We start from the raw sequence: 16,802 nt of genomic DNA, 5'->3' as shown, positions 1-16,802 counted from the left end.
CCTCCTCAACCGCAGTCCAAGCAGTTACTCAACCGGAAGCAGTTGTGATTGCTCACTCCTCTCCCGTGACGACCGCTCACACTTCTCCCGGTCATTCACAAGATGTTTTAGAAGTGGTTGCACAAGAGATACCTGTCACCTCTGTGACAGAGGCTCCTTGCAGTAGTGAAGCAACAGTGCCCCCAACGGAGATATCAAGCAATATTGTATCACCTGCATCTCCAGAACAGCAAGTGACTGATGCTGATCCAGCACTTCAACCGTCTCCATCTACTGAAAAGTTTATGGAAGATCTCATTATGGATGAACCAAGTGCTGATCCTGGTACTCCACCAACCATATTGGCTGCAGTCGAAACTATTACATCTCCAACTGTACCATTATTGGAAGGTCCATCGGGTAGCTCTCCAGCAAGTTCACCCGCACCACATCATCGTGAGTCTAGCCCGGTTTCACCAAGAAATGACTCAGAAGGACAAATGATTCAGACTGATGATTCTTTAATTGAAGCCATGGCCGCAGCTCTAGATCATACCTTGATAAATCGGCTTCATGAGCTCATGCAAACGGTTAGGTCCTTCTCTCAAGACATAACAAACTCATCCTTATCGGTCGATAATTCACGCCAGACGATGATTCGGCATTTCGAGACCGTGTCTCGAGACCTTGCTCGTCTGTCCACAGAGATCACTAATCATCATCGCACTCAAATCAACACGCTCTCTACCGTCTCCGAACAAGTTATCCGATCCGAAAATCGCCTTCATAAGCAGTTGAATGATCGGATGGACACTATGCAAGCCACTCTACTTGCTCAAATCGATGCAAAAATAGACACTATGCAAGCCTGCCTTGGCACTCAACTCACTGAGGTCATCCTTCGGCTCAACCAAGGTGATGCCAAAAAGGGGGAAGAAGAGCAACGTAGAGCAGCAGAGGCAAGAAGACGTGAAGAAGATTCCAGAAGAAAAGAAGAAGCCGACAGAAGAAGAAGAGAAGGCGATAGGTCAGGAGGAGCCAGTTGGTTCAAAAGATGAACAACTTATCTCTTCTTTACTTATCGCAGCCGCATCTTATTTTTTTCTGTAGGTGTAATAAAAATGTTTATTGTACTTAATGAAATTCATTCTCTCAATGAAGTTCATTTTAATGCTTTCATATTGTTCTTGGAGCACTTAAGTTTTGTCATCACCAAAAAGTGGGAAATTGTTGAATCCGATATTTTGGTGATAACAAACAACAACTCATTGTATAGGAATGTGCTGCCAACCATTGTATTTCAGGAATCTACTACAACTTCTACCGGAAGCTTGTCAACCGCCTTTGCTCTCGACCGGCTGAAGTCACAAGCCTATCACAAGCCTATCGACTGGCTATCAAAACCAGCAGAGGATAAATCTATCTACCGGAAGCTTGTCAACCGCCTTTATCTCTCGACCGGTTGAAGTCACAAGCTTATCGACTGGTTATTCAAACCAGCAGAGGACAAATATCTCTACCGGTAGAATGCCAACTGCCTATCTAGATATCTCGAGACAAGTACCTGTGACAAGATGTTCTTTGCAGGATCCTTTATTAAAAGCAGAACCGGCGTTTCAGAAGATTTGTTGACTCCTGCAAATCAAGACAACAGGTTGTACCAAAATGGCAAAAACACAGAATGACTGCAGATAAAGCATTCGACCGTTTATTCCAGTTTTGGACCCTGGAAGTTGTCTGCAGTGTACGATCCTCATGCAGAATCATCAATGCATTTATGAGCATTAAATGTGCATTCAATGCAGCATCAGAACGTTCAAAATAAAGACGTTGATGATTGACCTATATAAAGGGAAGAGTGCTCAAAAAGAGAACAACAACAAGAACAACAACAAGTGATACGAGACAACGAAGAGAGACAAGCAACTCAGAAAAATTTCAATCACTTGACTAATATCAGAAGTCCTCATCTGATATACTTGAGCACACTTACAAGATCATTCATCTGCTGCTCAAATAAACCCTCGCCTACAGTTCACATATCTGATCGTCAAGGATCATCCTAGGGTTTTCAAGCCTCTCGACCGCTCTGCAGTCTGAGAAGCTCAACTCAACTATACTCAGTGTTGAAGAGACTTGAAGCTGCTCTGAAAGCTTCCACCAGTCTGATAAGAACTGAGAATCTTATCTGTGTAAATCTAGGAGTTTCGGATTAGGCATTGGATAAGTCCTAAGTCTGAAGTGGGTGTATTACAAGACGTTGTAATAACCAAAGTCTTCTAGTGAATTCCTTCCTAAGTGGAAGAAGGGGAGACGTAGAAGGATTAAGCCTTCGAACTTCCATAAAATCGTGCTTTAGCATTTACCGCCATTTATCTTACATCCTGCTCATACATTGCATTATAAACTTTGCATCACTAAAACCTCTGAACTATTTCCGCACTATTTAAGTTGTTCAAAACGTTTTAGAAGTTGAGAAAACTGATTAAGTGAACTAAACCTCACTTGATCATTTTAAAGAAGAAGAAGAAAAGTTTCAGAGTGTATTCACCCCCCCCCCCCCCTCTACCCTCTGAACCGATCCCAACAGTATTTTCAAAAAAAATATTTTACCATAAAAGTATGAATGTAGAAGTAAAGTTTTTTCATTGTCTATATACATGTTTACCTTTTTGTTCTATATAAATTAAATAATAATTAGGGTTATATAAGTAAAATGACAAAAAAAACAAAGATGAAAAAATACACAAAACAATTAGGTGTAATAATTTTTCACATATAACTTTCATTTAAATGGAGTCTATTTAATTTTATAACTTCCAATTTACTCTCTTTCTACTATTAATTGTGTCAAATTATCAAAAAAATTGTTATAAATAAATTTCATATGTTATTATACAAATTCTCCATTAACATGACTAAAAGTGAAAAAAAAATCATTGTATTATTTCAGTTGATTTTTATAATTAATAATTAAAGTTTATTTTATTTTTATTATGAGGCCGTGAAAATCTTAATAATTATAGAATATAATATATAAATATATTGTATAAACAAAGTCTCACCACGTGCATCGCACGTGCTGTTTACTAGTATATATATATATATTTTCTACTATAAAAGTATGAATGATGGGCAAAGTTTTTATTGTGTATTTACTATATTGCCCAAAAATTATGAATTATGTGTATTAATTGCATGGGCATTGTGTGGAAAAATGGTGTAAAAATTAGGGTCAAATTTGGGATATTAAAATTGTGGATAATCAATGTGTTGCTTATTCATTAAACTGGTGCATTTATTTTTTTGAATAATTGAATACAACATTATATTTTAATTGATTTTCATCATATTCCTAAAGTTATTATAAATAAAACATGAGAAAAAAATATTTTTGAATTTTCATCTATTTTGAATAAAATAATTAGAATAAGACCATTAATTCATATATTATTATTATTATTATTATTATTATTATTATTATTATTATTATAATATAATCAAAATATATATTTACATTTATACCCTAATTAAATTTTGTTTTTTACTTTTATATCTCTACATATTTTTATATGATCTTACATAAAGTGTAGAATAAAAGTACAAAATTATTATTTCACAATTGTAAAACTATATCATTTTATTCACACTTTTAGATAAGTAATAGATAATATATATATATATATATATATAATAGATAATGGGTAATAGATATTTATTTTTTAGGCTATGAAATTTAGATTTGTTTTAAGGGATAAACCAAATTAAATGAATGTAAACAATATAGATATTAGTTTTATTGATAATTGGTTTTAATATTAAAATATCATTTCTTCTAAATCTTTTTTATATTTATTGTTATTATCATTTAAAAATAGAATTTTTTTAATTGTTTTTAGCATTTAATAATTTAAAAATAGCATTGTATATATAATTAATGATTGACACGTCAGCTGTTGCTATGTAGGTGTTTATGGTGGTTGCTCATTATATCAAAGCTCTATAATTCATATTTAATTAATTACTCATATAACTGATCTAATATTTCATTCACACAAACAAAAAATAATGTTATATATAATTCATCTAATATTTCATGTACACGATCAAAATATTTTTTACTAATTTCAATTTTATCCCAATTGCAACTTTTCAGTTACATATGTTGGCTTTCATTTAATTTTCAATTAATAAATAATCAATTTTATTTTTTAATTGTTAATCAAATCAATATAGTATATAAGAAAGTCATAAAGGCATAAACCACATTTTTTCTTTCTTTTATGCCCAAACTAATATCTCACATTTACATTTATATCTCAAACTATATATCCTCAATCCAGTAAAAAAATAACAAAAATATAATCATGAAATTACTAAATATTTAACTTCTAAATTTTATCATTTCATCTGTGTTTTAACTCTCTTTCAATAAATTATTTTATAATGAATTGTTAAATCATAAAAATACGTTTCTCAAAAAATAAATCATATTATCTATTATCTATGACTTATCTAAAAGTGTGAATAAAATGGTATATTTTTACAATTGTGAAATAATAATTTTGTACTTTTACTACACTTTATGTAAAATCATATAAAAATATGTATAGATATAAAAGTAAAAGTAAATTTTAATTAGGGTATGAAAGTAAATATATATTTTGATTATATAATAATAATAATAATAATAATAATAATAATAATAATAATAATAATAATAATAATAATAATAATAATAATAATAATATGAATTAATGATTTTAATTGAATTGCAGTTAATGTTTCCGTTAATTACATATTAACTAAATATTTGCACATTGTTTATATTAAATAAATTATAAAAACTTATTTTAATAGTGTTATATGATTTTATTTTTTATTAAATAATTGGAATTTGAATTTTATTTGGTTATTTCTTTAGGATTTAAAATAGTGACGGGAAGCCAAGAGAAACAATTTTAAAATTTAGACTTTCATTTTCTTATAAGGAATATTAAATAAATGATAAAAACTTATTTTAATAGTTTTATAGGATTTTATTTTGAATTCAATAATTAGAATTAGAATTTTATTTGGTTATTTCTTTAGGATTTATTTTTTGAGAAATGTATTTTTATACTTTAACAATTAATTATAGAAAAAATTATTGAAAGAGAGTTAAAATACATTTGAAATAATAAAAATTAGAAGTTAAATAATTTAGTAATTTCATGATTATATTTTTGTTACTTTTTATTGGATTGAAAATAGTTTGGAATATAAATGTAAAATTGAGATATTAGTTGGGTACTTGGGGCATAAAAGGAAGAAAAAAAATGTGGTTTAATTTATGCATTTATGACTTGCTAATATACTACATTGATTTGATTAACAATTGAAAAATGAAATTGATTATTTTTTGAAGTTAGATGATAAAAATTTGAGCAATATTGTAAGTCAAATTATATTTGGATGTAATTGTGCCATTAATTGTGTCATTAATCACCTTAAATTCATCTTTTAACATTTCTATCATCTATTTACACGTGATATGTTTAATTTTTAGTTGGTAAAAAAAATGGGCATCTTCATAATTCTTAGAAAATATTTAAAAAATTATATATAAAAGTGAATATATGTTTGACAAGAAAAAAATTATTTTCATCTCATTTACGTATTTAATCTATTCTATGTATGAAATTGTGAACAGAAGTAAAAAAATGTCATTAGAGAAATAATATTTAAGACTCGAGTATAAGACATTTAACAACTATTAGAAACTTAATACATCTAAAAAAATCAAACAATTATAGATTATTTGAAAATTTAATTATTGATAATTTAGTTTTTATTATAAATATAAATAAATTTAAATTTATTTTATATTATATTTAATAAATTAATACGTCGTTCACGTGCGTGGCACGTGCTACTTACTAGTATATATATATATATATATATATATATGCTTTAGATACACTTTATCCATAGAAGTTCAAATTTTATCTCCAACTAAAACTTTTAAATAAAGAAAAATTATTAGTTTTCACTAACTTTCTTAATTTTAGGTTTTGGCCACTAAGTTTTCAAAGTTTGTTTTTCGTACGCTAAATTTTATTTTTAGTTATTTAGACCTAACTGTTGTAGTGATACTGAAAAATGCTTATTTTGCATCGAAAAATGCTAACATGTGCATAATAAAGATGATGCGACATAAAAAAAATTGTTGACTTGTCAGACGTCACGTCAGCAATTGGACTAAAAATAGTCGAAATTAAAAGTTATTGTATCAAAACTAAAATTTGACAAATCAATTGACTAAAAATCAAAATGTGATGAGTTAATGGACTAAAAAAATTATTTTCTCTCAAATAGATTATTGTTTTAACTTAGAAATCAATAGAAGTAAAATTATTATTTAACAAATATTGCTTTTGCTGAAGTGCATGCAATAACTATTCATACTAAGTAATACAATCGAAACATGTTGTTTGAGATACAACATAGTTTAAAATATTGGATTAGTATTGTTACCAATGACTATATTTTATGAAAAAACAATAAGCATTCGGCCATACAATATGTATCAAAGTGAAGGTCATGACTTCGATTCAAATTGATTGCAAGCATAATTATTGGGAAGGAGATTATTGGGTACAATAATTATATCTCTTTGCTATGTACAATCAAAATATAGTGTTTGAACTGTTACACATATTAAAATATTTGAATTGCACAATTATATATCATCAACTATAGTTTTTAGTAAAATACAAAATGATCAGTCCTACGGTTTATAAAAAAAATAATTTATTTTTTTTTACGTTTATCGACAAATATATAACATATGTTATTGTTTTAAAGTCGTTAGTTAAAAAAATAAATTAAAACCAAGGTATAAAACATAAAACCATCGATTAGATACCACAAATCGATCGCAAAGAGAAAATTTAAAGACATAATATTCTCACTTCAATAACTAATTAGAGATCAAATCATTATAACCGAAGTTTGAAATTGATAGTAAAATATATAACACTTAATTAGAAAAGCTAAACAATTTAAGATATAATATCATAATTTCAGTCTCAACTAATAAAATGATGTTGCACGTATTTTTTAGTTATTTATATTAGTTATTTAAAATGGGATGATAGACCTTCCAATGATGATTACCTTTTCTCTTATATAATAAATTAAGACACAAACATGCATGTGAGAGATATATTGTTGGGATTTTTATCAACGAGAATTCTAGATGTGAGGATAGAACATTTGTGGATTAAATTAATTAAATAGTAGGCTTTCATTGGACTATTAGTACATGAGAATTGGACTGATATGGAAAATAGGGCGAGGCGAGGACCAACTTCGTAAGTCGAGTCTCCGCTACCCTCCAGATTACAAGTCCTCTTACTAATATATTCATGTAATGTCTTGGTCATAAAATTACTAGCTAGTAGGCACGGTATTACGTAGTAGTTATTCGGAAAAATATATATTTGTTTGTTCTGTAATTTACATTTTTAAATTTTTGGTTTTGTTAACAATGAATTTATATTTTTATTCATATATATAAATTGCATTTTTTTATTTTCAATTTTAGCAATCTTACCGTATATATTTGTATGAAACGCTGTCGAACATTTCACTAAAAAAACAAAAAAAGTACATAATTGTCACATATATTTGTTTTCAAGTGATATACTCATCTCATGTCACATACAAAAAATGCATGAGAAGCGGGTTTTTTTTTTCGATATGGCGCAGAATAAGCCAATAAGTGTAACAAGAAATTCATGATCTATCTATGGGCAATCAATCAAAGCTCAGCTTTGTGTACAAATTAAATAAAATGATGAGAAAAGTGTTGATAGTAGTGGTACTCTGTCTCAAATATCTGATTATAATTTGCGGAGGGGCAGACGATGAGTCCTCTCTTCTGGCCATCAAGGCTCATTTCCCCAACACCAACACCATATTGGCTACAAACTGGACACAAGGGACCAACTTCTGTACGTGGATTGGCATCATCTGCGGTCGGAAGCACCCCGATCGAGTCACTGGTTTGGATCTTGTGAACATGGGTTTACAAGGAACCATTCCACTAGCAATCACAAATCTGTCTTTTCTGACACACTTGAACATGAGCAACAATAGCTTCAGCGGTCAGATCCCAGATGGCATCGGGAATCTGAGAAGGCTCCGCGTTCTGAACATGGCATACAATCAGCTCATTAGTGGTCCAATCCCCTCGAGTTTGGGTTCGTTATCCAATCTTGAAGTTCTAATCTTGCGAGGGAATTCTCTCTCTGGCGCAGTACCATGGAGCAGATTCAACTTTTCTAAGCTCATGGGAATTGATCTGGACCAGAACCAATTAACTGGAACTCTGCCTACAGACATTTGCCACCAATTACCAAAATTAGAGCATTTACTTGCCGCAACAAATGAAATGGATGGGGAAATCCCAAAATCTTTAGGTAAATGTGCACAGCTAAAGGCAGTGGCCTTGGGAGCCAATAGTTTCAGCGGAAGCATCCCCATGGAAATTGGAAACTTGTCACGACTCCTGTATTTCTCTGTGGGACGAAGTAAACTCACAGGTAACCATGTTTCTTATAGCTTAACTCTTCCACATTTGGGACGAATCTATTATTTTGAAATAATTAATTATTAAAACATGTACGGTGTCAAGATTTTTACATTTGGGGGAATTCAATATTTTGAAATAATTAATTGTTAAAAATATAAATATAATACTTAACGACCTAAGAGTCAGTCATAAAGAAAAATTGATTTTAATACTAAAAAACTTAATTAATTTCGTAAAATAAGAAGAAAAAATTGCTTTTTTTTTGTTCTATATGTTTGTCGATTTGCGATTTTGGTCCTCTATATTTTCAGATTTTAGTTTTAGTCTGTTATCTTTATTTTTTTTGCAATTTTAGTCTTTTTTTCGATGTGGCGTTGATGTGACATCAATACAGTGCTGACGTGAAGCTGACGTGTAAAATGTCACGTAAGCATTTTCGAATTAAAAAAAATGAAATTGCCAAAAATCAGAACATTGAGGGCTAAAACTAAAATATGAAAACATAAAAACTAAAATCGTAAAATTACAAACATACAAGATCAAAATGACAGTTTTCCCTAATAAGAGTTTATTTAGACTTGTCGTTTCAAAGTAAAGTACTTGTAGAAATAACCATGTCAAAGTTTTTCTATATTTAGAATGTTAAAAATTAAAATTTTAATCATTACAAAACAAATATGAACATAGAAATTTAAAATGAGAAAATATTAATAAAAAAATTTCTTTTTTTAACATTTAAAAAAACATCATGTAAATTATATTTTATATTATGCTCGAGCTTTTTATACTGCTTCAAATTAATCAATGAGTATATCTGTGCTGAAAGTTTTAACAAAATTTATGCATGTCAATAGACACCAACGAATAACTATTGAAGCATTCATCTTCTATTTTATTCTATAATCTCGTATTTGTAATTTTAAGAGCTAAAAATTCACATCATATTGTTATATAAATGAAAACCGAAATAGTTAAATAAAGGGAAAATTGCATATATCACCCTTGTGAAATCCCGGGTTTGCTGATAACCTCCTATGAAATTGTTTTAAGCTAATAACCCCCTTAGATACTAGATTTGTAGCATACACACCATTTTCAGCTAAAAAATAACAAAAATACTCCTACTTAAATAAATAATTAAATTAATTTTGTTTTATAATTTTATATTTAATTGAATAAAATAATCAAATTTTAGTTAAACAACTATGAAAATTATATATAATTATTTTTTTATTAATATTTGTTATACACGAAATATTTTTTAATAGTAAATTTTATTATTACATTAAATTATGTAATAAGTTTAATTATTTTTTAAATATAATTTAATATTTAAATTAATTAAAGTGATTGTATAAATAAACTTAATTGAAAATATAAGTTAATGCATTGGTGTTTTCATTTAAATCTTCAATAAAAGGTGATAAATTAAAGAGTTCATAAAAGTCAAATGACATTTTCGTCATTTTTTAGTCAGAAAGGATATGTATGTTACAGATCTAGAATCACATGGGGCTACTAGCTCAAAAAACTTTCATAGGGAGTTATCAGCAAACCCGAGATTTCACAGGAGTGATATATGTCATTTTCCCTTAAATACATCTAATTAATATATCAATGACATGTTATTTTATAGAGTTATTTTCATCAAACACCCCTGTGAAATATTGAAAATACACACTTCTCCCCTGTGAAATTTTAATAGACATCTTCAACCTTGACCTTTTAAAAAATTAGCACACTCGCCCCTTCAGATGAGTGATTGTTGCGCACGCGCCCCTCATGCGACTGGACAAAGATTTTGATATTTTTTGTACCAAGTATCCTGTGAAATATAAAAAATGCATATTTGACCCTTGTGAAAATAATTATTAAATCTATTCAATCCATAATACATAATTTTTATTAAAATCTAATTAAAAAATATTTAGCAAACATTTTTCGTTTTATTAATTTTATTTTTAATTTTTAATTTATTATGATTATATAATTATTTCCTAAAAAATATTATTATTTTATATTATTATCATTATTTTATTAAACTTTCTTCTTGTTTCCAACTTTTCCATTAAAAATTCATTCATAAAAGAGATTTAAATACCTAAGAGTACAAAAATATTAAAACAAAATAATAATTTCATGTATATTACTTTTCAATTTAGGATTATAGATTTTTGAACCAAAATCTAATTTTTTTTAAAATGCAATGCAGAATTTTCATTAAATAATAATACATATATTTATTAAGATCTAATTATAAAATATTTTTCAAATATTTTTAATTTTATTTATTTTTATTTTTTACTTTAAATTTATAATTTACAATTAATTTATTTCTAAAAAAAATTATTACTTTATCTCGTTATCATTATTTTATCAAATCACTTCGTGTTTTTAACTTTTCCATTAAACATGATTCATAAATAAGGATTTAAATATCTAAAAATACCAAAATATTGAACCAAATGATAAGTTCATGAATGTTACTTTTTTGATTTAGAATTATATAAGCATGCTATTTTTTTTATTATTTATTAAAAATTGTGCAATTCATATTCTCGAAAAATTTAAATTTTTGTTCAATAATATATAGTCCTAAATCGAAAAACAATATGTTTGAACTTATCAGTTTAGTTCAACATTTTGGTACTTGAAATTATTTAAATACTTGTTTATGAATGCATGTTTAATAGAAAAGTTGAAAATACCAAGTGAGTTTAATAAAATAATGATAACATGATAAAGTAATAATATTTTTTAGAAAATAATTAATTAATGATAATACATTTAAAATATAAAATAAAATTAATAAAACAAAAAATGTTTGCTAAATATTTATAATTGATTTTATTAAAAATTGTGTATTATGGGTTGAATATATTTAAAAGTTATTTTCATAGGGGTCAAAAATACATTTTTAATATTTCACAGGGGTATTTGGTGCAAAAAAATATCAAAATTTTGTCCAGTCGCATGAGGGGCGCGTACGCAACAATCACTCATCTGAAGGGGCGAGTGTGCTAATTTTTTAAAAGATCAGGGTTGAAGAAGCTTATTAAAATTTCACATGGGGATAAGGTGCATTTTGAATATTTCACAGGGGTGTTTGATGCAAATAACTCTTATTTTATATTCTTCAGTTATCTACCGTAGTCCTTACAATTCTAAGAATTTGATACATTCGAAATTTTGTCTTTGCAATGATTCAAATTCAAAAGTTTCTTGATTTTAATCAACTCTTAATTAATTAGATATATATATGTATATATAATTTTCTTGATGCATGCACAGGCACTGTTCCATCCTCGATTGGGAATTTGTCAAATTTGGAGTATTTATCTATAAGTGAAACCAATATCCATGGCAACATTCCCTTCCAACTGGGAAGTTTATGGAGTTTAACGGAGTTGAATTTGCAATACAACAGACTCAATGGTGAAGTCCCACACTCTGTTTTCAATCTCTCCAAATTGCAAATACTTGCGCTCACAAAGAATAATCTATCTGCCACTCTCCCTCCTTACATCGGCACAAGTCTTCCCAATCTTGAACATCTTTTTCTTCACGAAAATCGTTTCCATGGAAGGATCCCGACTTCGATTTCAAATCTCTCCAGACTCGTTTCTCTCGAACTCTCTTCCAACTCTTTCAGTGGCCTCATACCAATATCCCTCAGGAATCTACGCCTGCTTCAATTGTTTAATTTGGAATCTAATTATTTCACCAACAATTTATCCGTACCAAATCAAGATTTTTTAACTTCCCTTGCAAATTGCAAGAATCTCAAGACAATTTATTTTTCCATTAATCCCATAACCGGAATGCTTCCCAAATCTATTGGGTCCAACAATCTTTCTGCGTCTCTAGTTAATTTACTTGCCTTTTCTTGCAAGATCAAAGGCAGAATCCCAAAAGAAATCGGGAATCTTAGCAGCTTGATGATGTTCAACATTGGAAACAATGAGTTAACAGGTGTGATTCCTGAGACTCTGCAAACTTTAACCAACTTGCAGCTATTTGTAGTGTCTGAAAATAAGCTGGAGGGTTCCATTCCTATTGGCTTTTGCAATCTGAAAAAGATGTATGCTGCAATTTTTTCGGAGAATAGAATGTCTGGAAAGCTACCAAGTTGTTTAGGGTCCCTACCATTCCTGAAAATCATAAATGTTTCGGTTAATGCCTTCAATGATAGCATTCCCACCACTTTTTGGTTGAATAAGGGGATTCAAGGAGTATATTTGTTTAAAAACTTTTTCGATGGTTCCATATCCGAAGAAATAGGCAACATGGAGAGCTTGGTAGACTTAGATTTATCTGCAAATCAACTCTCTGGAAGAATTCCAACAAGTATTGGGAAGCTTCAGAGTTTAACCATTTTAGCATTATCGACTAACAGGTTTGATGGAGAAATACCGGATTCTTTTGCGAACTTGAAGGCCCTGGAATACTTGGACCTATCCCTCAACAATCTCTCTGGTTCGATTCCCCCATTGTTGGACACACTTCCAAATGTCGATTACTTCAATGTTTCTTTCAATCAACTCAGTGGTGAAATTCCAAATGGAGGGAATTTTCTCAACTTCACGGCTGATTCTTTCAAAGGTAATAAAGATTTATGTGGAGCTTCTCGACTCAAGGTCAAGCCTTGCAAAGTAAATAATGTCATGCAAAAATCATCGAGCAACAAGAGCTTTTTAAGGTGCATACTGCCTCCGATTCTTTCAATTGCTATTGTTGCCACAATCGTAATCTTGTATCTAAAATGTGGTGGTAGAAAGACCATATTTTTTCCAACTCTGCCCAATATCCCTAGCCTCGTACTCGAGAGAATATCATATCATGAAATTGTTCGAGCCACTAACAAATTCGATCAAGGAAATCTGATTGGAAGCGGAAGCTACGGCTTGGTGTATAAAGCGGTGTTTTCTGATGAGAAGACGTATGCTGTGAAGGTCTTCAATTCAGACATGCAGCGGGCACTACAGAGCTTCGACACAGAGTGCCTAATAATGCATAGCATTCGTCATAGAAATCTAGTGAAGGTCATTACTAGTTGCTCCAACCTCGATTTCAAGGCTTTGGTGATGGCATATATTCCCAATGGAGACCTCGACAAATGGCTCTACTCACCTGAATTATCCTTAACATTTGTTCAAAGATTGGGAATAATGATAGACGTCGCATCCGCAATAGAGTATCTGCATCTTGGGTATTCCTCACCGATCGTGCATTGCGATTTGAAACCGAGTAATATCCTCATGGATGAAGATATGATTGCATACGTAGGTGACTTTGGCATAGCCAAACTCCTCACAGAAGAACAGAGAGTGGAGCAAACTAAAACTCTGGGTACAATTGGGTATATGGCTCCAGGTAATTCAAATTTAAGTATCATGCTATTCAAATTAATTTGGTCGAATATATATTATATAATAAAGTATATTTTCGTGCATTGATTTAGCTACTGATCTTTCACATGTTTCAATGACGGCTTGTTCGTGATCTTGTCAGAGTATGGAATCACAGGTATAGTTTCGACCATGGCGGATGTCTATAGCTATGGGATTTTGTTGATGGAAACATTTACAGGAAAGAAGCCAACAGACGACATGTTTTCGGGTGAGTTGACATTGACAAAATGGGTGTCTGAATCGTTTCGCGACGATATAATGCAGATAGTCCACATCCCTTTATTGAATTCAGATGGAATGACCAGTAGAAGTAAATATGAGAAGTGCTTGATATCGATTTTAGAGGTCGTCCTAGAATGTGTAGCAGAGATTCCTGGCATGAGGCTTAAAATGAATGACGTTGTATCGAAGCTACAGAAGATTAAAATCGAATTGCTTCACTAGATAAGCTGAAATGGCTGTGATCATATATATGATGATAATATTTGAGGAACAAAAACTTGTACTTTTCGTTTCTTGATTGTGCTTTTTGTATGTGTAATGAAGTGTACGTGTGTGTCTAAAACAAGTGTCTGGCGGTTTGGAGTTTGCAAGAAGTTTTTATATATAAATTAATACATGCATGGTTTTCCTAAATGCTCGAAGCCTCGAAATAAATTAATTTGGTCGACGACCTGATCCATAGTATGCAAATCGATTTAAAAAAAATTCATTAAGTCGGGTCAGATGAGATATTCATCTCATAATTCATGTAAGACAATTTCATAAAAATTTTCATATTGAACGAAACTTATATTTGTCAATTAATTCCTTGGAATCCCTTGAGATTTAATCGTAAATCATGATTTTTTTTGTTACGAATATTTTCTATGTAGTTGTGGGAATTTCGGACTTCGGAAGTTGGAAAATATTTTAAATATGCATGCAAAGTTAGTTTTTTGTTCAAAAAAAACTTGGTAAATCAATTTAGTTATATTTATAATGCATCTTATCTTATCTTATATTCTAAGTTTCGCAAAATTTCATAACTATATATTAAATTATTTCATGTTCTTATATGTACTTTAAAGATCGTTAGGATATATATATATATATATATATAAGAGAAATTATTTTTAATTAAAATCAGGATTTATAATTTAAAAATAATATTTGATTGAAAAATCTTGGTGCATGTGAATGATACTGTCTGTGAATTGCTTGCGTGTATATACCGATATAACAAAGAAAAGCCTCTTTAGTAGTTAGTAGCATTTTCGTTGACCCCTTCATTTTTAATAAAAGTTGTAGCAAAAATCAATATATTATAAACTACTTAAATTTTCTTAGTCATTGAACAAATCTCATATAACATGTATCTGAATTCTCTCTTTTTCCACAATTTAATAATATTGTTCACAACTTTTTAAAATTTAACCTATATTATCCGTCTATTTTGACCTGATTAGATAATAATTATTTATATTAACTAGCAAAAGTTGCACACGCTATGCGTGTGTGGTTAATATAATATAATATAAACAAAATTGAAAGTTTTTTTCAACATAAAGAAGTGAGTGCAGTTATTAATAATGTGGTAGAAAATAGTTCTTAAAATGCAAGATAGTTTATTTTTGTTTTTGTTTTTCATCTATTTTTATCTTTTTTCAATTTAAATATATTAAATTTTAAATAACCACCAAGGGTTAAATAGTAAATATATTTTGATGTCATCAAAACATACCAAAGTGGTTTTTAAAAGTGGCTCAAGTTTTATAAAATAGTAAAGATATGCATGTATTTGAAATAATATAATTTTTACAATACGATAATTATATGCACGTAATGCATAATTGCATATGCCTTGTCAATTACCTATTTTGATCAAATGATTGACATTTAGTATTGATAAATTATTTGAATTTAAAAGTAAGTAGGAATGAATATTTATTTATATGTCTTACTATATAATTCATTAATAGTAAATATTTTAGAGGCGTTAAAGATAAATGGAACGCCAATAACTTAAAGGCATATGGCTACAAATGGAGATTTAAACATCAAACCAAACACAATACTATTTTCAACACAAATTATCAATCCTTATTTATCATGTTTTTTATCATTCATTTAATAATTCTTCAATAATCCTATCAATTAAACCAAATACCGCGCAATTGTTTTAATAAAATAAACGTAGCCATCATTTCATTCTCATTTTTATTTCATTCCTATCATATTCCATTACATCGTATCAATGATAACCTTAGCAGCATTCTTGTTGACCCCTTCAGTTTTTAAACACTTCAATATGCTACCACTGATCACCAAAACTGGACTCAAAATTTTGTTAAATTTTACTCTTTTTTCAGTTGTGTTAAATTTTAATTTTATTTTATTATTATTATTTTTTGAGATTGTTAGATTTTACTTTTAACACGCGTACCAGAGATGTCAAATCGGGTCAGCGGGGCGGGCCAACCCATCAGGCCTAAGTGTAATTTAATGGTTTTTGGTGGGTCAACCCGCAACCCACCCCAACCCACCGTTAGGCGGGGCGAGGCCATCTTTAGGTGGGTTGGTAAAATGTCAACTCAACCCACCTATTTTATATGGCGGGACGGCCCAACCCGACGAATCTAACTCATTTTAACATCTCTATAAGTACCACACGACTTTCCAATCACGATCACCTTTACCTTTTCTCTTAAATAGAAAAAAGGGCGATCACTAATTAACTTTGTAAGTCAAGTAAAATCAAGTCTCCGATACCAGCAAGCATTCATCCATCTATATACGTGTGATGCTCAGCCACTATGGTAACCTCATATATATATATATATAGTTAGCTTTGT

The 16,802-nt window shown here is 29.7% G+C and overlaps 1 protein-coding gene across 1 annotated transcript; it reads left to right on the top strand.

Annotated features, from left to right (window-relative positions):
* Positions 1 to 7,697: 7,697 nt before the first annotated feature.
* LOC140890932 (uncharacterized) lies at positions 7,698 to 14,593 on the top strand. Its single transcript, XM_073299107.1, has 3 exons — positions 7,698 to 8,567; positions 11,849 to 13,930; positions 14,069 to 14,593. The coding sequence occupies exons 1-3, from the start codon at positions 7,772 to 7,774 to the stop codon at positions 14,410 to 14,412; spliced, it is 3,222 nt and encodes a 1,073-aa protein (XP_073155208.1). The 5' UTR covers positions 7,698 to 7,771; the 3' UTR covers positions 14,413 to 14,593.
* The last annotated feature ends 2,209 nt before the right edge of the window (positions 14,594 to 16,802 follow it).

This window comes from Henckelia pumila, chromosome 3, assembly GCF_033568475.1.
Source record: "Henckelia pumila isolate YLH828 chromosome 3, ASM3356847v2, whole genome shotgun sequence".
Taxonomy (NCBI): Eukaryota; Viridiplantae; Streptophyta; class Magnoliopsida; order Lamiales; family Gesneriaceae; genus Henckelia; species Henckelia pumila.
Note: the sequence above shows the minus strand (reverse complement) of the source record. Positions and strands in the feature narration are given on the sequence as shown.

Excerpts from the sequence above, each read along its gene's own strand:
- LOC140890932 (XM_073299107.1), top strand. The coding sequence starts at position 7,772 with ATGGGCAATCAATCAAAGCTCAGCTTTGTGTACAAATTAAATAAAATG. Across the intron at positions 8,568-11,848 it reads GGGACGAAGTAAACTCACAG|GCACTGTTCCATCCTCGATT; the intron begins GTAACCATGTTT and ends ATGCATGCACAG. Across the intron at positions 13,931-14,068 it reads AATTGGGTATATGGCTCCAG|AGTATGGAATCACAGGTATA; the intron begins GTAATTCAAATT and ends TGATCTTGTCAG.